Raw genomic sequence first — 22,130 nt, forward strand, 5'->3', positions numbered from 1 at the left:
TTTAATTTGCAATAGCTAGGGTCATTTAAGGATACCTCAGATTTTGATAGGTGAAAGAAAGTCAGAGTACCCAGAGGAAAAAACAACGACCTGCTGTCAGTTACTATACATTGTAGCAATATCCCACATGGAATTTGAATTATTGACTCCGAGTTGGAGGACTAGTGATAGTATGACGAGACACTCCAAATCGCTCGGTCACTATATGGAAGAATACACATTTTTGGAGACATAGTGAAGATAGAATGAAAAACAAACACACACTGTACTATAGATGAGATCTTCTCGAGCTGGCTTTATTATCTAGTATTAAATACCATCAAAATGTACGCCATCAAATATATAGAGGAACAATCCCTGAAATGTTCTGCAATTCTGGTAAATTGTCAGGACATAATTACAAAACCAAGACCACACAAAACTTCAACAGAGGAATACGGTTAAATTTAGTGTAATCATAAATACTATCTTAATCTGTTTTTCTCAAGACTCTTCAAAGCTGATATAAATAACACTTACATTGATTTCCTTAATACAATGTACAATGAGCATTCTGCATGTTTTTTACTTCTTTTCGTTGCATAGACTTCTTTCTTAAGCCTAACAAAGCATATCTACATACAATTTTAATTATAAAATTTCCTGCTTTACAAAATATCTTGTAATAACATTTCTTACATTAATTATAAATGTTTTACAGCACAAAGTCTAGTTTTAAAACAGAACTAAGGTAATTAAAATATAATGAGCTAAACCATCTATGAGCTGCCTGCTGAAGTCTGTAATTCTGATATATGTAGGTAGCGTAGTAAGCAAGCGATAAATCAACAATACACAAAGAAATGCACCAAGGGAAATAAATCATTTGTTTTATGGGCTCCTGTCTGAAGTCTACATACCACAGAACTCTTTAATAATAAGTTAAGAGGCAATTGCACAAAAGGTTTTTGGTTCGATCTCAAGCTATGGCATACATATATATATATATATTAGATATGCTCCGATTCTCCACCACTCTCATTGGCCGATACACTGTTACGTGGAGGGCGATATTTAGCATATCGACTTGATGTTTCCATTCTTAGAAAGCATATTGACTCGATGTTTCCATTTTAGAAACATTGAGTCAATATTCCCTATTGTGACGTCACACCAGAGTCAATATTCCTATTGTGACGTCACTCCAAATTCCATATTGTGATTATGACGTAACAATACCCTGATGTCGAGTTCTTCAGGAAGATGTAGTCGAGCCATTTTCCATGCATTTCTATATTACTTAGCACGAAGCAAACGTTTAAAATAATTATCAAATCTAATATAAAAATTATGGACCTTTGTTTGGGTCCATATGGTGTTATATTGCCCTTGTAGAATTTCAAATAATGACCTCGGGCTAAGGCCATTATTTATTCTACTCGGGCAATATAACACCATATTAACCTCAACAAAGGTCCATAATTGCTATATATATGTACGTGGTGGCATCAACAAAACTATCCAAAAAGTTTCAACATGAAATGAAAAGAGCATGCGTGATGATGGCATCAATTTTACTTTAGTTTATGCTCGACGTCCTGTTCAAAGCCATGCCATGAACCAACTGTTCAAAGCCATGCCATGAACCAACATGCCTTTGAGGTGAATGAAAGCCAGAGCAGTTGGAGAAAAAATCAGCAAACTAAACAGATAAACTGTCATAAGACATCTCCCACAAAAGGACATTTATAATTTTAATTTAGAAGGATTGTGGCAAATCCATTAAAGCCACGATAATCCCCAATTATCAATTACAAGAAAAGGAATTGAAGATGTAACAAGGTTTTAAAGGTCAAGATAATATTCTTTAGTAGCACAGTGTAATGCATATTGATGCATTATCATAAAGACAAAGAGACTATCTGTAACAATTTTTGAATATTGGCGTAATTAGATGAAATATATTGATAATTCTGATTATTTTCTTTATAAGACAATATATACCGGTAAATGTACATCAACCCATTCTCTATACAACATATTCATATACCCAAGATTGAATCACTCACAGATAAAAAACATACAAAAATCATAAAATTTTGGAATATACTGGTTCATATCTGGTTAACAAATTAATCATATAATTACATTTTACAGAAAATTAAGCCATCAAGAGTTTTAGCTTATCAATATCATAATAAATTGTTCTGAGATCAATAGCATGAAAATCATAAAAATCAATTTTGGCTTCATATCCGAAATATGGTGTATGATGTATCTTATGCCAAGAGTTAAAAGGGATGATGAAAACATCAAATTTAGACACTAAAACTAAACCAATGTATATTTTGACAAAAAATGTTTTTTTATTTAAATATTCCAATTACATACTCCAGCATTTGTATGCCTTTTTTATCCAAATAAAGAGTTAGGAATAACAGTAATTACTAATTACAGATGTTTACAGAAAATTCGGAATTTTTACTTGACATCAAAAGCTGCTAGAACAATGACAACATTGCAGCGTGTAAATGCCAAGCTGAAGATAACTTATCAGTCATGTTTATATCCGATCCTTTGTGTTTTTAAAATTCTATCAGAGTAATTAATAGTTTTCAATTCAAGTTACTATACAGTTGATAAAATATTGCGGGCATAAAAATTTGCAGGGGTTTATTTTAACACATCACTTATGTAGCTTTTGAAAATGCCATTCATGTGACAGGGTGTGATATCATATGTAAATCAATGATTTTTCGACGTCTTAAATTTCACTAATATTGAAAAATCTGTGACTTTAGCAAAATTAAAACAACTACAGCAACTGTACAGTTTACAGAAATCCAGAGAATTTCTAAATGAGAAGATGAAATCTGAAGTTACAAAGGCTTCAAAGCATGTCTGTTGAGACAGACAAACAAAAATAGTCTTGGTTTTGGGACAGTAATACATATCACGAAAAATGGAATTTCTTTTGCATTTAATAATACAATTCTAATCTAGAAAAAGTATAAAAATCTTTTGCATAAGAAGCTTTTGTTCTTTGAATATTCTTGTGTCTTCAATCTCCTTTTGAAGATCTTGCTGGCTGATAAATCTGTAAGAAGCAAATATCAAACGTGAAAATTGTTATTTTCTAATTTCGGTAAAATATAAATCCCTATTCTCACTCTACCTCTAAGACAATTGGATATTTCTTTGTCTGTACAGTGTTATGATAGTCATGTGATTTCATTTACAGCACCAAGTCTTTTTGTCAAAAATATTTTAGATGGAAATGAGTAGACAAGTGTAACTTATTTCAATTTCTAAAATTAATTTGCAAAAAGTCAGAAATAATAATTTGACTGGTCAATATACCCTGATATATATGACACCAAATAAATGAAAAGTTGCAATATTGAGAATTTTTAATCTTGATATATTTATTTGTTCACAAGTGTAAGGGAGATAAACAAAGTATTATATTGTACTAAAACTGAATTATTGTATATATACATAATATAGACTGATCTTCTCTACTGCATATGCATAATTATATAATTTTTAAATACCTTCTCTCTCACATTAATTATTTACTGCACTTTCACTCTCTTTGGGCTCGTAACACTGCGTAAAGCTCCATAGAAATAATGGAAATTCTGAAAAAGAAATAACAAACTAGAAGTATGTCTGTTAGACATTAAGTGCTCGTTAACTACTTCCTAACCTTAATTTCCAGTATGAAATCATCCTCGGCAACGAGTGTTCCCGTGTACGTACTACGAAGCACTTTCGCTCATTATCCTTGGGCCTATTGTAAGGAGATGGTTTACGCCCTTAGTGTATTGTAATATATACTTTCCTTTACTTCGTCAGAACTTCAAATGCGAAATACCTTTGAACTTTGTTAAGTCTGTTCTTTGTTACATAGAAGTGTGTTTATTATCATATAGATATTGATACGAAAGACTTGTTTCACTGTTCAAAGTAGTCGTCCGCTAGAACACTGTCCAGTCTCTGTGCACATGGTGACTTCCCTGTGACACGCTTGAACGCCTTTCTGGGGGAACATTAGATCTAGAGCTCAGATACCCAGGCTGATATATTTTATTGTCTTTTTTTTTGTTTTTCTTATGCAAGGATGTGTGATTTTAGAAATATTTATTAGAACTGCAGCAAATGCAGATTGTAATCACAGATTTTAGTTAGCGATAGTGGAACGTATACCTAGGACCTAGGATGATATGAAATAAATCAAATATGTGGCCTGTACTAAAAGTTATCCGTTTCGTCACTTTCTTTTATTGACTATTTAAACCTGATTTGCATTGTATTGTTCCGGAAGTTTGCGAAGTCGATCAGATGCTTAGAATATCGTGACCAATGCAATAGTTTGTATGATACGCCGCTTGAAGTTTACACAAAACAAATGCGTTTGTCACTGTGTAATGTCACTATTCTTAATTTATAGTAGATTATCGCTGACAAGTATGTCTTAGTATTTGTTTTTGAAAGATTGGTCACTAAAATCACGGCGAAATCTCTTAAACGGTATGTATGAGACACTGGTTTCCGGTATCGCGTGCGCAGTTGGAATCTGTGCATATAGCGGATGTACACAGACTCTCCACCCGACAAGGAAAATAATAGAGCGAGTACACTCGCACAAAAAATTTTTCACTTTGTTTTCACATTTTATCGTGAAGAGTTATCTACACGATAGGTCTCAGTTGTTTAATCGTGACTTTAATTTGAATTTAATAATATAACTCTTATTAAGAATTATAGCTTCAAAGGGGAGACACCATATCAAGCCATAAAATAGCTGAATCTCCTTTACTTTGAAATTAATGGGATACTGGTAAACTATTTTACATTTAGATATTTCAGTTTGGCAGGGATTCACAATATCATAATTCTGAACAATCAAATTATTGAAGTTACTGGGACCCTACCAGTAGTCGTGAAGGAACAGAAGTGATTTGGGAAAAATTTCATTGTTTATGGCTCATAAAAGACATTATTTCCACATAAATAAAAAAACATCATCGTGAAGTATTCGTCAGCAGCCCCAGACATTAGGAAATCTGGACACAATACACTCAATAACAACTACTGTTCTGTCACGACTATTGGTTGGGTCCCAGTAGAGTTATGAAAACTCACATGTATGTAAAAATGTTATTGATAAAAAAAATTATGAACCATTATATTTGAATAATGCAAGTACACTAGAAATCAAACAGAAGAGAATAGTGTATTTTATTACACTTATGCAGTGTAACTTGCCGAAACCAAATGTCATCAGGACTGGTATATTTGGCTGGTAAAGGCAGGTTTTTGGTTTAAACAAATTTTTAATAGGTTCTAATAAAGAACGGAAATGGCATACAATTAAGCCAAAATAGACAGGTATCCGAATTAGACGAGGTCGGTTTTGACGGGTTACAGCGTATATCAGAACTATCGTAATATTTATTGAAGGTAAAACTTACCATGACTGCAAAATACACCACAGATAGGTATCCAACTATCCCCATGGCCAGGAACAAGTCAAAAATGGCGGGTTTTACACTGAAAATGATATATATAAACATAAAAAAAAGTCTGGTAGCTATGATCCTCTCAAAATCCAAGGTAAGATACCGTACTCTCCGTACTCCCTGAGTAAACTTTGTCAAACTTAAATTCTTGATATACCGATGATTGTGAAATAAATATTTTTGCAGTTGAAAATTTACCCTAGTTCTGTGTAAAATTCCAAAAATATTCATTCTATATCTTTTTTAACAAAATGTATTGTCAAACACAATTGTAAATTCAGAATAATGTCCTTCGATTTCTCTGCTACAAATGAAGTGGAACAAATGAACTGAAGCCTCAATCTTAATATGTTGAAACTCTGTTATACTATCATACCAAGCCATTATCGTATAATCTTGACAGAGAAAAGAATTGAACCAGATCTAAACCCATATATATAGAGTTAATTGTAGATTAAATGTAAACACCTAAATGACAACTTTGTCTCGCCCTACTCTTCTGAAACTTTGATCTTCAGAACACTGATCATGGCAACATAATTACACAATACAGCATATTCCAATTATAATACGAAATAATATAGCTAAATGAAAATGCACACTTACTTATAAGCACTCATTTGGTACTTAGCACCATCATAGAACATGAATTCAGGATCTCTGAAAAATATGGAAATAAAGTCATAAACTAATCTGAAAATCGAAAAGAACAGATTTTGACCATTTTACAGGCAGTAATGAGGGCCTATACAATGATTTTCAAAGGTTTACTTGGAATCTTAAAAATAAGAGGTAAATCCATTTTTATGTTTTCGTGGAAATTCTTATCTATTGAAACTATGGTTATATATTAGAAAATGGTTCAAGCATTTAGTATACTTTATAGGAACATACGAATTCTGTTAACCCCAAGGATGTTTCTGGCCAAATTTGGTTACAATCCATGCAGAACTCTAAGACAAGTAGAATTTTTTAGGATTTACCTCTATTTCCCCTATTGGGCCCCGCCCTTCCTGCCCCCGGGGGGGTCAGAGCCAAAATTTATACAAGTTCTGTTCCCCTTCCCCCAAGGATGTTTCTGGCCAAATTTGGTTACAATCCATGCAGAACTCTAGGACAAGTAGCAATTTATAGGATTTACCTCTATTTCCCCAATTGGGCCCCATCCCTCCTGCCCCCTGGGGGTCAGAGCCAAAATTTATACAAGTTCTGTTCCCCTTCCCCCAAGGATGTTTCTGGCCAAATTTGGTTACAATCCATGCAGAACTCTAGGACAAGTAGCGATTTATAGGATTTACCTCTATTTCCCCTATTGGGCCCTGCCCCTCCTGCCCCCGAGGGGTCAGAGCCAAAATTTATACAAGTTCTGTTCCCCTTCCCCCAAGGATGTTTCTGGCCAAATTTGGTTACAATCCATGCAGAACTCTAGGACAAGTAGCGATTTATAGGATTTACCTCTATTACCTCTATTGGGCCCCGCCCCTCCTGCCCCCGAGGGGTCAGAGCCAAAATTTATACAAGTTCTGTTCCCCTTCCCCCAAGGATGTTTCTGGCCAAATTTGGCCACAATCCATGCAGAACTCTAGGACAAGTAGCGATTTATAGGATTTACCTCTATTTCCCCTATTGGGCCCCGCCCCTCCTGCCCCCGAGGGGTCAGAGCCAAAATTTATACAAGTTCTGTTCCCCTTCCCCCAAGGATGTTTCTGGCCAAATTTGGTCACAATCCATGCAGAACTCTAGGACAAGTAGCGATTTATAGGATTTACCTCTATTTCCCCTATTGGGCCCCGCCCCTCCTGCCCCCGAGGGGTCAGAGCCAAAATTTATACAAGTTCTGTTCCCCTTCCCCCAAGGATGTTTCTGGCCAAATCTGGTCACAATCCATGCAGAACTCTAGGACAAGTAGCGATTTATAGGATTTACCTCTATTTCCCCTATTGAGCCCCGCCCGTCCTTTCCCCGACGGGGTCAGAGCCAAAATTTATACAAGTTCTGTTCCCCTTCCCCCAAGGATGTTTCTGGCCAAATCTGGTCACAATCCATGCAGAACTCTAGGACAAGTAGCGATTTATAGGATTTACCTCTATTACCCCTATTGGGCCCCGCCCCTCCTGCCCCCGAGGGGTCAGAGCCAAAATTTATACAAGTTCTGTTCCCCTTCCCCCAAGGATGTTTGTGGCCAAATTTGGTTACAATCCATGCAGAACTCTAGGACAAGAAGCGATTTATAGGATTTACCTCTATTTCCCCTATTGGGCCCCGCCCCTCCTGCCCCCGGGGGGTCAGAGCCAAAATTTATACAAGTTCTGTTCCCCTTCCCCCAAGGATGTTTGTGGCCAAATTTGGTTACAATCCATGCAGAACTCTAGGACAAGAAGCGATTTATAGGATTTACCTCTATTTCCCCTATTGGGCCCCGCCCCTCCTGCCCCCGGGGGGTCAGAGCCAAAATTTATACAAGTTCTGTTCCCCTTCCCCCAAGGATGTTTCTGGCCAAATCTGGTCACAATCCATGCAGAACTCTAGGACAAGAAGCGATTTATAGGATTTACCTCTATTACCCCTATTGGGCCCTGCCCCTCCTGCCCCCTGGGGGTCAGAGCCAAAATTTATACAAGTTCTGTTCCCCTTCCCCCAAGGATATTTCTGGCCAAATTTGGTTACAATCCATCCAGAACTCTATGACAAGTAGCGATTTAAAGGAAATGTTGACGGACGGACGACGGACGGACGATGGACGCCGCGCCTTGACATAAGCTCACCGGCCCTTCGGGCCAGGTGAGCTAAAAATGCATGTAAAATAGTTATATATTTTGCTTTTGGTGTATGCACAATAAGTACTTGATTCCTTATAGGGCATAGTGCCATGGATTTTTTTTAGGACCAAATTAATTATTTTTATCTTGAATTGAAATAAGAAGCTCAAACTTTTCAATGGTGATAATGGTGTAAAGTAAGTAACTTTTGTAACAGAACAAAAATACTTATTTGTATGCTCCTGTTTTTGAGAGAGAAAAAATACCATTCGTCAGCAGGGGAACATCTTTAACATTTTGACTGATGTACCTTTTATCTGCCTTCAGTGTTGTACGACGGACGTCCTTGAGGTAGCGGTTCATGGTTTCCTCTAGAGTATTGAGCAGGCCGCTGTCCTTACCAAGAAGCTGCATAGCGCGAGGTTGAGCGGTGAGCTGGTCGAGCCAGGCGGATACCAGACTCTCTTGTACATCCTGTTACATAAAATGTCTATATTAATTTTTTGTCTGTTGTAATAATGGAGACAAGTTGAAAATTCATGAAAAGTTTTTAATCAAAAATTGAATGCAACAAAGACGTGGTAAAGTCAATGTCGTGACAAGGGCTGGATCAATATATCGATATACCGATATGTATCGGTTTCCACCAGTGTATCGAATATCGATACACAAACATGCTGTAAATCGCTGTATCGTTTTACATCTCACCCTACTGTTTTTGTTATAGAAATAGGAAATTCCAAACAAAATTTATTCTAAAACATCATTCAAGTAAGAGCATATCAATCAATAGGAAGTGTTTAAGGCATCTGTGTCACCTAGATGGATTAGAAATGCCTTTTCATAACTAAGAATACAAATTGACATGAATAAATTAACACAGATGATAAACCGAATCAAATGTTTGGTAGATTTTTTTCCTGGTAATAGAATGTTTTATCAAAATTGACTTTTATTGTCACAATATTCAAAACACTATGGTCAACTGAATTTGAAAAAGAGGTCCGCTGTATCATCAATATGTATCGTGTATTGTTTCAGTGTATTGTCAATATGAATCGTATCGTTTTAGACCTTCCAATACCCAGCCCTAGTTGTGACTTACAAAGTAGAACATGTGTTAAATATAATTATATGAACTTAGATAGCCGTTTAATGACTTCAAGTCATGATGTCACAATGAATTTCCAGTCAAGAAAAAGCACTATATTACTCTAGTGATATAAGCAATCTAAATATTACACGGGCGAAATGACTGGATATTAGGCTGATTATGTGATACAACAAACAACTCACCAGAGCATCTGTGAAGAGTCGGAGGTTTGACTGGTCTGTCAGGTTATACAAGTGTCTCGCTAAACTCTCTGCTATCACACGGATGTTTTGGCTTAACTTTTGGGCATCAACTCTATCTCTGAAATAGAGCATTTTGAAACATAAAATTTGTAGTTGTAGGCATTTAAATTAAATATATTTATCACAAAAATGATATTTAGACATTAGATCAATTATCTAAAGGTTCTAGGCTTTAAATTGGCATATCTTTGATGCAATTATGTAGAACTTCAATTACTTTTGATTGAAATAACTTACTATATATGATCTTAAAGGCAATCATTTCATGTGCAATTTTAATTCCTTCATTTTCAGACTTATTTGTAAATATTATGTGTTACACTGTTGCAGCGCACAAAAATATGTATTATAAGATTATATAGTATCAACGATATAGTTATTTATTTCCCGAAAATATTTGTCCAATGCTGAGTCTCTGGCTGACTAGTGGGTGTAACAATAGATCAGACTATCAATACAATGCGATTGCATGCCTCTCAATTCAATCAATCAATAGCAAACTCAACAAGTTGACAACAATTGCTGATAGTATGCCAAGCTATCAATAGTTTCAAAAGTCATATATTTTTCTGTAATTTGGACTAAAATGATGAAGAGCTCAGTCACGTTCAATCGATACGGTAACAGGCTAACAGTTATGATAAAATGTAACTTTTTTTTTGCATTTCGATCAAAAAACAAACACCAACATTAAATTGGTCACGATCGCCAATGTGTTTGAGTTGCTACTGACACTAGCAGGTAAAGGGAAGTAACTCTAAACCACCACTGCACTAATGTACAGTATGAATGACGGCCGATTCATCATGTGAAATTTACTTGAATTTAGAGAAGTCTCCAATAGTTTAATTATCACTGTGACAATAGTGTTTTTTCCCGATAGAAATCTTAAATTGTGATAATCAAAATTGTAGGCGACAGTCCCCCTATGACTAACCTTGTATCTAGGATGGTGGTTTTCTCTGGTGATTTATGGGACTCTAGATGTGACACAGTGAATGCTGGAAGACGTTTCACGCTGAACCTTTCATGTTCCCATGACAACATGTCGTCTGCTAAGTTAATTTTCTTGTGCACCATTTTGAAAGCTGTCTCTGGGAAAAATGTCTTGACGACATCTTCAAGATTCTGCAAAATGTAAGAACATTTTAAAAATGCTTCGAAATTAATGAGATTATTTCCCTTGGTTGCTTACACTTTCACAAGATGTAATTTTTTCTGTGGGTCCTAAAATGATTATTCAGAGCGATAATGTATAATGCCACACTCAAAAATGTTAAAACTATGGCGACTGTAGGCCACAACCCCAATTCCACTCATCCTTCTTATACAAAGTAAAGAAAATTATTTTTTATCATTTTATTTTTACATGTATATGAACATTGCAATATATTCATGGATATGCTAAAACTTCTTAAAATAAACTCTACTTAAGCTTGTCCTAAGTCCGTGTTGAGATAGAAGGAGGGAAAAGATTTGAATAGAGTTTATAACTCAAATCTTGACTTTAAACACCCAAATTAAATCGAACCAACTTCTTTTAAGTTACATCGTCAGAAAATCTTACCTTTAAGAATGTGTGTCCTGGAGTACCCTCCTTCGGAGGTTTGGATACATGGAGGAACAGCTGGTCCGAGTCTCCGAGGCTGTCCAGGCACAGAACATAGGCAACATCTGTGAGCAGGTTTCCATCTATTAAAACACACAAGGAAATGAGCTTTAATGGAATTTAATTCTATGTTTGAATTTAAAGCTTTTGAATTATAGACATACATATTTTAGTGTGCTCATCAAAGAAGATCTGCGATATTTTTTGTCACTCTCACCCCAAATTTTTGGTTTATGCATATTTCTAGCCTTGGAACTCAGTTCAAATACAAAACTAGATAACAGAAGAGTAAAAGGTAATGGAAGTTCCCAGCTAAAACCTGCAAGCTTGGGAAGTTGGTGACTCCTGACCTTTATTTCATTCCGTGCAGGAAAATTAATCCCAGCCTGTTATGTGTAAGGAAAATGGTTAATAACACCTACACACATCCCCCTCCCCCACAAAGACTTTAAATAAACCCTCAGCGGTGAAAAGAATTACAGCCTCAAGATTGTTTGTACTGAAACACCTTAATTTGAAGGAAATCAATGCAGTATATAATGACTCAAGATTGTGACTGCTTATAATTAATTCATAACATGTTCTTTTTGCAGATAAAAAGGTTAAATTATAGGTGTGTGGTAAGTACTATATATAGTTACTAATATTCACGGGGGTTTTAATTTTGCAGCGCCATCCAAATTCGCAAAATTCTATAACCCGCAATATTGATCAAAATCATGGTTTTACGTATAATAGTCTGTTGTGAGGATAATACCTAATACACTTTCAAAGGCTAACAAATATATTTCGCGAAAATAAGCACCCGCGAATAAGTTCAAGACCGTTAATCGCAAAATTTTACAACCGCAAAATTGAACAACTTGTCTATACAGTTGATACCAACTATACAGTTGATACTTAAATGTCATTAAAGACTTAACAGAAGTACCTGGTGAGTCAATGTTGTCCTCTATCCACCGCTTGGTGCCCTGGTAATTAAACTTTCCACCCCCTGACAGGAGGAAGATGAGGTTGTATTTCGCATGTGTGCGGGAGTTAGTGAAGAGCTTGGCGAACAGCCTAGACAGCTCCAGAAGAGCAATCACACCACTGCCGTTGGAGTCAGCACCCTGGGAAAGACTCTGGAAATAAAACATATTTGTATTAAACAACTGACACATATGACAATAATAAAGCTGGTCCAGTGGTTTACAGGATTCACTTAGACATATGTGTCCTGAACTCATTTTCCAGTAGGACTTTTTTGAGGAACTTCATTTTTTACATAAAAATAATTCTTTGCATTTGGACTTATCAGAATTTGAAAACTAGTGTTTTGGACTCGCCTTTAAAAATCCTACATAAATTGCTTAGTAGTCTTATAGATCTGAACCATTATCCACATAGTCTTTTGTCTCTCTCTTACGTGATAGTTGATGAGTTTGAAAATGAAAGTTTCAGTTTGGTTCACATACATGATTTCTGAGCTTGTAAATGAGCATACACCCCTCCAATTATAGGCATGCATATATGAAGATAGGCATTACCCGATAAATGAAGAAATGTAGCTGATATTTTATCCCCCCCTTTTTTTAACGTTTTTTGACAGATGGTAATTTCAACAATACAAGAATTCATATTATATCATGAATTCAATTTACATAAAGTTTTTAAACTATTGCACCAATGTTTTGATTGGTACCTAAAAATAACAAAAGGAGCTAAAAATAGCTTACAGGGGCCACTCCAAACGAATCGTAGTGTGCTACAACTACGATAGAAGGCAGCTGTTCTTCAATCCCAAAACCAGACAAATGACCCTGTAAAACAGAATGTAATAGTTTTAAAGTAGACCACCCAAGGGACAAAAGAAAAGTGGCCTATTTAATACTTATAGCAAGTTATGTACACAATATGAAATGTGTTGGAATTGGCCAATCATGGTCTATAAAGATTAAAGACCACTCATGACCAAGGGACAGAGGAAGTTACAATATTTTTTACAGTCAGATGAGATGTTTTTTACGCATAAATTCAATTTGTGACCCTACAAAAGAGGTCTTATTAAGCAGGTGGTCTTTAAACAGAGGCGGTCGCTAAATTAAGACAAACTTCATTATATTTCATAAATTAAGTACAAACTTCAGTACAGTTTAATTTCTAGCAATCAATAAAGACAAATCAATGGCCATCTTAATTTTAGGACTAAAGATTCAATAGCATTAGATAATATACTTAGTATAGAATAGATAGTAGCTAACTCTCTATTTGTTATAGCATCCATACCTGTAGATTTGTGATTTGAAAGTCTGGAAGACTTTTGGACTGGGCCCCATTGACAACGATCTGGAAACCGTTGGCGGTAGCAGCCCCTAACAGTGCTGTAATCGAAAAAGAATTCAAATAACCATATTCAACCCAATGAATTCAAATAACTGTAATCAACCCAAGAAGTGCCCTGGGTTCTTAAAAATAAAGCGGTGGATAATGGAACCAAATTTTGACTACCTTTTAAGCATTTTTGAATAAAGTAAGTCATAAATCAATTTGCAAAAGAAATTAAATAAAGAAACTCAAGGTTTTCATATAATTATTCTGCATTTATACTAAGTCAAAGCCAGTGGAATTGAGGGGGAGCTCGAGGGGTAATTCAGGGATGGGGACGTTTATTGTGTTGAATATGGTTCTAAATCTCATAGGTCAACACAAAACTATGTGAAAACTGTATATTTTACTAATAAAAGTCTATGGTATAGAAACTAACCATTTGTCATGCATTTATTTTATATAATATATCTGTTTTTTAAAAACAATATTTAGATGCAATATATGTATATAATGGGATATTCTTTATTATATGATTCATGCATTAAAATATATGCCAGATTTATGAACTTACCAAATTTAAATATGACTTTATAAATGACCATTAACAGATATTTTATCACCCATTAACTATCCAACCAGATTTTTTTTTCATAAAAATAAGTTGTGGATCAATTTTCTTTCATCGCCACTTAAATTCACAATTTCTATTTCAAAGCAAGTTTGAGGACTATTTTTCACACACTAAAAATAGAATTACTTTTCAAAAACAGTGAAGATATGTTTTTTCTCAAAGAAAAACATTCACAAAGTCTTTTTTGTTCTGAAATTCGTGGAATTAGCACACAAAAGAAATTTGGAATTTACAGTTATATTTGATAACATATATAACAGATCTCCAGATAAAATTTCAGGTCAAAGGGTTTTTACCCCCTATTTTTAACTCAATGCTGATTTCACTCCTTGATTTTTTTCCCAATGCTGATTTGAAAATTCCAAAGGGTAATTTACCCTTGTGAATACTTTAAATGCTGAATTTGACCTGTTTTTGTAAAGGTTTTCAAACTTTTTTATAGACTGTCACTGTGTTCATTAATATATAAAAACACATAGAGTCAAACCTGTCATAACAACTGTATAAATACCAACTGCTTCTGAAGTGTTGAAGACTATTTTAAAGATCATGTTGTCTATAAACTTTTTCTCATTGTCCCTTGGGTGGTCATGAATTAGGTAGGTTTGACTGTACATGTTATATAGATATATTTGGTTTCTAAATCGATCTCTTTTCTTCTGAAAAATTGTCAGAAAATAATAAAAATGCACAAAACCCATCATTTTACAAAATAGGCAATAATAAATGATAAACTGAAACGTGTTATCAGAGTTCTTCCTATAAATCATTTTGAAAATGGTTACAGTTCTTTATATCACTATTATATTATATATTCAACTAACCACGGATAATTCTTTTTCCACTACTCGATTGTTTTTTCTGAAACGGACCCAATTCCATGGACCTGTTTTGATGGTTGAACACTGACATCATCGATGATTTTCAATAAAATTGAATTGACAAAAGAGTTTTTATCTTTATTGTCTTTTCTTGTGAAGGATTTTAGAATAGATGGGACGTTATCACTCTTTTTAGTCCTATAGCGTCCCGGTTTTGATGCCTCCATTTTAACGCGGCTACTTGTCAAACATTGAGTCTGTCATGTGTTTAAATTCATACAGAAATCAATGTAAAACACAGAGATTAATCGAACAATTATAGATCAGCGTCAGTCGAACGTATAAAGGGCATGCGTCATTCATGAAGCCCGAGAATTCCGAATGGTAGACATATTTCAACTTTCGGTTTCAGTTCCAGCTGTTCTCGGAAATATTTACGCATTATTTCAGATATCAATGCGTATTTACTTTTTCTCGTGCGGATTCTGTACGCATTTAATTTATTTTCATTGCGTTTTTATGTATTTTTAATGCGTAATTACGCACTTATGCATCTTATCTGGAGCTCTGATATAATTCACTCATTGAATCCTGAAAAAATCATAATGAAATCTTCTAGCCTTTGAATTAGACCAGTTCATATAAGTTTTCAGGGGTGAATGAGTTAATTTCACTCACCATCGACTGCAGTGTTTGCCTGGTCGCCAGAGCTACCAGACTGCAAATCAGAGTGAATCTGCAGCAGATCGTCCGTCTCTGGAGAAAAGTAGACTGGGACGAACGTATCCTCAGAGAGAATGTCCTTCTCCAGGAACTCCAGGTTCTGGTTTAAAACAATTTAAATTTAATACAAACATAAAACTTTTTTTTAATTCAAATTTACCAGCAAGTTAACCAAATTCAGATCATCATCAAAATAGCATTATAAACAATGCTTGGTTTGGTTAATAATATCAGTTTAACTTTTAGATTTTGGATTTGTAAAACAGACACATTTTTAATTTAAAAAGAGAGAAAAAAAAAAACAAAAAAAAAACAGCAATTTGGATGATAACCACTAAATCAGCCGAACTGGGCCATCAAAGGTAAACTTGAGTATGTGAATTTGTTTTCAAAAAAAATTTTTAATTGTGACAAAATGGAGGCTGAGGCTTGAACCTGGGATCTTCGACACAAGCCATATGCTCTACCAATTGAGTTATCAGCTGGTCACCAATGATCAGTCCAGTCCAATTGAGGGTTATTGCAATCCCACTACACTACTAGCTCCCTCCTTTCTCAAAAGTCTTCACTAGTATTAAAGACATGGGAGACCCTTATACAACTACCGTGGGTATTTTGTTGTAGCAAGAACAAACTCAGCAGTCAGACTGATATTCAAATCAACCCAGACTTAGGAACACCAGCAAAATACTAGTGCTGGAACAGTTAGTAAAAATGCCAACCGGTTAACCGGATTGGATTAACTGAACCGTAACCGGATAACTTTGTACAATTTTGTAGTTAAGTAACGTTAAGGTCGTACATCAATGCCATGAATTTGTCATACTTCGTCCGGATTCCATAACAATTGTAATTTGTTCATATCTTTCAGGAAACACTCATTTAACACAAAGAATTATTGCTTTGAATTAGATTTATTTTGTTTGTTTTTAATAAAACCATGACAGTGAATTGAAATCGGTGTAAACACTTACAATGTCAAAGTAGGCCTACTTCCTGCAAATGGTTTCTTTTACACATGGCACTTGCACACATCACACTCAGTGCAGTATTGCCAACTCACCCGATTTACTTCGTCCGGATTCCATAACAATTGTAATTTGTTCATATCTTTCAGGAAACACTCATTTAACACAAAGAATTATTGCTTTGAATTAGATTTATTTTGTTTGTTTTTAATAAAACCATGACAGTGAATTGAAATCGGTGTAAACACTTACAATGTCAAAGTAGGCCTACTTCCTGCAAATGGTTTCTTTTACACATGGCACTTGCACACATCACACTCAGTGCAGTATTGCCAACTCACCCGATTTCCCCGGGTTGACCCATTTTTTAGACATTTTAGAATGCATAACCCGATTGACCCGGCAGGTCATCATGATCAAATAACCTGATTTTCAGCATTTGCACCAAAGTGTCAAAAAGCTCACAAAAAAAACGTCAGATCAAGCCATTAGCGCAATTTTAATTACATCTCAGGGCGTAAGACTCATATCAGGCCCTTGTATAATGCAGGTAGCTATGCTTGTGTTTACACAAACTTGAATAAAGATGTGAAATGGTAGCAATTAATCTATTCAGTCATGCATCACGATGACTATGATCGTTTTTAGCTAGAGCAAGTTAGCAAAATTAGACATGGCCAATTCATACTGTTCAAAATCAGAAATAATCTCTTCAAAATTTTTCAAAACAAACCCTTGTGATTTCAGACAAAGATTTACTCACATGAATAAAACATAGTCAACGTGAACGGTATCCTGTTGTAGTAGGCAGACAAGCTAATCATAATGGCCGTCATTTTGTTTAGTCAAAGATAATAATGAAACCGGACACGTGTAGAACAAAAAATCTGGATTTTATGAAATTTTATTTTAAAGATTGTTTAATACAATATTCTTATTAATTATCAGATATTGATTATATTATTACAAAAAAATCATAAATCTTATTGAATAACAATATGAAAATGATAAATATATGCATATTTAAGGCTTTTAAAAAGTGTTAAAAATTACACTAAAATGTTGTTTCACATATAACCCTTGTTTTGACCCTTTCACCCGTTTTTTCAAGGGTGAATTGGTGATCACCCGATTTGACTTCATCAGAGGTTGGCAATACTGTCAGTGGAACGTTTGCATAGAAGCTAAGTGACACCTATAAGTACAAAAGCTTTTTAGTGACTACACAGTTTCCGATAACAACACTGTTGTCGTAACACTTTTAATTTCATTACAAAATTGCGCTTCTGAAAGCATATATACTTTTTACTATAGGTGAAGATGATCATTAGTACAGGAATTTCGTTACTTTGAGGAGTATTTTTGCCGTACGAAATGTATGTGACGTTTATCGGATAGCTAAAATGCTAACCGGATACAAACTGAAACCGAACCGTGAACCGGTTATCCGGATACCCGTTCTAGCACTACAAAATACTCTATCAATTGAGCTACCATTGACTTAAGGGACATGCCTCGACGAGTCCTGGACTCTTGATGTTCCTATGGAATTTACCGAAATTTTGAGAACTCACTTTAGGGCTCTGGAAAAATCATACATTAATTGCTTTATGTTCACTAATGATAAACCCAATTCAATTCTACTACATAATAAAAGAATATTCTAAAGATTACAGGAGTTTTAAGATCCAAAAATGATTTGGGTAATTCCACATTACCTATTAGATTGGATCTAGTAGTATCACCATCTATTAATTATGACGTCATAAAAAATTAATGTCAAAAGATGACGTCACATTTAATTAGTGGTAATATAAATTGTACTTTACCCAAATCTTTTTTGGGATCTGAAAACCGAAGCATTGCAATTCTTCTGTCATAAAACAGACACTGTAAATACCTTTTTCTCCTGTTCAGTGATTTCTGACAAGTTCTTAGGGAGCAGGATCATCAATGCTCCAGCGTTTTCTTGGATCAGATCTCGGTACCTAGAGATCGAGATTTCCTGAAGTCTGACAATTATGCAGCGCCTGGTAATCATCTTGGCATCAATCGGCCTGGCTTCCATGTTGACAAGTGCACTTTTGCAACCTTTCAGATGAAAAAGAAATTAAAATATTCATATCTTACATCTGTATTAGTAAGATAAATTGCAACTGATAACAATAGAAAATGTAAATCAATCAAGAAATAAATATATATAAGTTCTATCTTCGTGAGTACTTAAATAAGCATTATTTCTTTCCTATTGTTAACAGGAACATGAGATATGCGATATTTATAAAGAAAGCCATTTAAACGTCACAGACGAATTAAAACAAATGCCGGTCCTGCTGGAGAAAGCGTTCTTGTGTTTGTGCAAATATTTTAATGAGTTCAGTGATCTTTAAATACTTCGAACATCTGCTTAACGAATTATTTATGCTGCCACATGATAAGAAAATCTCTTAACAAGTATCTGATCATTCTTATGCATATTTTGTACCGTAATGTGTCCCGTGGATGTCGTACTGCTGCATTCGATAAGCCGCAAATTCGTGAGCAGCATTCACCGGGCTCACAGGAGAGATTATGATGAAGATCGGGATGAAAAACAGGAAAGATAATGGAAAGCTGTTCTTGAACATCTCCAAGACCTCTCCTATGGTGTCGAGGACCATTTTGAAGGTGGAATAACCGCTTCACAAGCGGTCTAAATCTAGGATGTCACGGAGATTCTGAAGTGGAAATGACCATGTGTTCAGAACGAGGTCGGAAGAGCGTATACGAAGGGAGATAACTCTGACCATCGGTTTAATTTATGGTTTCGCATAATAATCTGATTACATTTTTTATAAGTACGTATATAGGGGCCTAGGTCCTATAGACCTACACGTACAGTGTACATATATTTAGATAGCAAATGCGATTAAGGACAACTTACCAAATAACTAATCAATACATTTTAATAACAATGTCAATGTGACATTGTGATAAATCCCTAAAATAATAAATAAATAAATAAATAAATAAATAAATAAATAAATAAATAAATAAATAAATAAATAAATAAATAAATAAATAAATAAATAAATAAATAAATAAATAAAATAAATAAATAAATAAATAAATAAATAAATATAAACAACCACACGACAAACATAAAATCAGAACTTTGGTTAATTTTTTACAGTAGGCTGTCTTTATTAATATGTTACATACTTTATAATTTACCTATTAGGAATTTACGTTTTATGTAACATGTTATGACATTGACAGGAGGTATATGTTTTTAAAATATTTGCGTTGTATACAATATAATGTAGATTTCAAGATTTTTTTTTATTTGGTGGATATACTAAAAAAGTGTACAATTTCTGTATATGTCTTTTAGCTTACAAAGAAATATATTATCTACATTTACATTGTAGTCCTAATGTTTCTAAATCTCACAGATCTAAAATATAACCGCAATGATAAAGAGGCGATTTTTCCCTTTGTAATAGTTTTATTTGTCAACAGTTTGATATTTAGAGATACAACTGTATTGATATGGCACATATGATTATGTACATGTACATGTACATTACGTATGCAGTATATATACATATACATTTACACAATTCACACCGATACCATATCTCACCCGCACACACACCCTCACACACACGCACCCTCACACAAACCCTCACCTGCATAACACGTACAGCTAATTCAGTCTTCTTATTCTTAACCACCTCACTAAAATACACAATATATAGTACACATAATACGTGTATATTTATATAACGAATGTGCCTTAATTGTTCGAGTGCATATTGTAGGCGATATATATATATTTTTTTAAACGAAGATATAAATTGACATCTCAGCACTTCCAAGTGGCCAACAGTTTTAAATGCACTGTAAACAGTTTACAATTACGTAAAGCGCTCATCACCACTACCATCAACGGAAGCTCAAATACAACGAATTTAGATGTAGTGAAGTCTATAGTGAACAATTACGGTACAGAAGTGCGTGTGTCTGACCGAATGCTACAATGCAAAATCTCTTATCCTATTTCCGCACTAATTCATATAAGCCAACACAGATATATCATATACGACGAATTAGATAGTGAAGTCTATATTGACGAAAAACGGTACAGAAATGTGTGTGTCTGACCGGATGATACAATACCTAATCCATTATATAATTATCCTCTTTCCGCACTAAGGCAACTCAGAGCGTGTACATTTTAATATTTATATGATATGATGCATGCATACAACTTTTATTGTGTATCTTCATAGTTAGCACCATGATAACAACGAGAAATATTATTTTTTTATATATGAAAAAATCACTTGATGACCCAACAAAGTACTAGAAAATTATGTTTTGACAGAGCCATTCAGGTCATTTAGGCCTCTTGTTCAGGCTAAAGTTGCATATATATTAGTTAATTTAAACATTCCAATTGGATTTGTATGCACTGTGGTATTCAATTAAAGCACATCATGACAATAGATATTGTCTGCATGATTAAACAAGCCTTGCCATACCATTACCACTGAATAGAGCTCTTTGGAAATAATTCAAAATGTCCTCTCTATATTTAAATCTGTTGTCATCCAACCAATATATATATAAATAACATTTCAGCCAGTTTGTAGCTAACGTCCACGTTGTATTACATATCGATCCATTTGTTTTTATTTCACGGATTAATTCTTTTGTGTATCATGGCATCGGTGTACCCTACAGTGGCTGATTCTGAAGTCTCCCTAAAACGTTAAAAACAGACTATCTTTCCGAAATGGCTTTTCACTTTTAAAATGGGAATGTAAAACGAGATTGATAATGTTGGAGAGTCGCAAAAGGTATTACCGTTAATACTACACCTGTCATCACTTTCTGAACAATTTAAACAAATTAAATGTTAATTTTCACAACGCGGGTCGTATATGTTTCCCACCGACGTCCTAATGATTACCTAGCGTTAGTTAAGTATTACTTTTTTGAAAAAAAAAATATTGAATCACAAGGAATGAACATTGAAACAAATGATGAAAAATATGTCCTGTACCAAATGAGTTTGCAAGGTGTTGTACACAGTACATTTTAAATCACAAGGATATTATATAGGTATATTTTTCAATATTAAATAGCTCACATGGTTATCATTTGGTTGTAAAATCGAAGGATGAATTATTTTTTATTAAAAACAAACACATGATAATTCAACAACGTACTAGTAAATCCTGATGTTTTGACAGAACAATGCAGGTCCTGCATATTAGGTAACTTAAACATTCCACTTTAATTATTATGCACTGTGGTATTTAATTAAAACACATCATGATAATAGATATTGTCTGCATGATTAAACAAGCTTTGTCGTAACATTATCACTGAATAGCCCTCTTTGGAAATAATTCAAAATGTCCTCTCTATATTTAAATCCTCTGTCATCCAACTAATATAT

General features: G+C 34.5%; 1 protein-coding gene across 3 annotated transcripts; it reads right to left on the reverse strand.

Moving 5' to 3' along the window:
- Positions 1 to 266: 266 nt before the first annotated feature.
- On the reverse strand, positions 267 to 20,419 carry LOC138333929 (BOS complex subunit ncln-like). 3 transcript variants are annotated; one of them, XR_011210048.1, is made up of 15 exons: positions 19,167 to 19,446; positions 18,582 to 18,772; positions 15,669 to 15,813; positions 13,497 to 13,591; positions 12,947 to 13,030; positions 12,160 to 12,352; positions 11,187 to 11,311; positions 10,557 to 10,747; positions 9,560 to 9,677; positions 8,574 to 8,737; positions 6,111 to 6,164; positions 5,457 to 5,535; positions 3,534 to 3,620; positions 1,479 to 3,076; positions 267 to 1,335 (listed from the first exon to the last, which is right to left on the reverse strand). XR_011210048.1 is itself a non-coding variant. In XM_069282602.1 (15 exons), exons 2-14 carry the CDS (start codon positions 19,339 to 19,341, stop codon positions 3,555 to 3,557), a joined length of 1,680 nt encoding a protein of 559 aa, XP_069138703.1. In that variant the 5' UTR covers positions 19,342 to 19,398; positions 20,353 to 20,419; the 3' UTR covers positions 267 to 3,076; positions 3,534 to 3,554. The 3 variants fall into 3 exon arrangements, 2 of the variants coding, with proteins under 2 accessions (XP_069138703.1, XP_069138702.1); XM_069282602.1 differs by adding an exon at positions 20,353 to 20,419 and having other exon boundaries at positions 267 to 3,076; positions 19,167 to 19,398; XM_069282601.1 differs by having other exon boundaries at positions 267 to 3,076.
- Between the last annotated feature and the right edge of the window lie 1,711 nt (positions 20,420 to 22,130).

The sequence above is a fragment of the Argopecten irradians genome, chromosome 10, assembly GCF_041381155.1.
Source record: "Argopecten irradians isolate NY chromosome 10, Ai_NY, whole genome shotgun sequence".
NCBI classification, from domain to species: Eukaryota; Metazoa; Mollusca; class Bivalvia; order Pectinida; family Pectinidae; genus Argopecten; species Argopecten irradians.

Bases quoted from the DNA above. Each gene is read 5' to 3' on its own strand.
- LOC138333929 (XM_069282602.1), bottom strand. From the start codon at position 19,341: ATGGTCCTCGACACCATAGGAGAGGTCTTGGAGATGTTCAAGAACAGC. The intron at 15,814-18,581 runs GTATTTACAGTG...GTTTTAAACCAG, and splicing joins TCACTGAACAGGAGAAAAAG to AACCTGGAGTTCCTGGAGAA. The intron at 11,312-12,159 runs GTACTTCTGTTA...GTGTTTTAATAG, and splicing joins GGACAACATTGACTCACCAG to ATGGAAACCTGCTCACAGAT.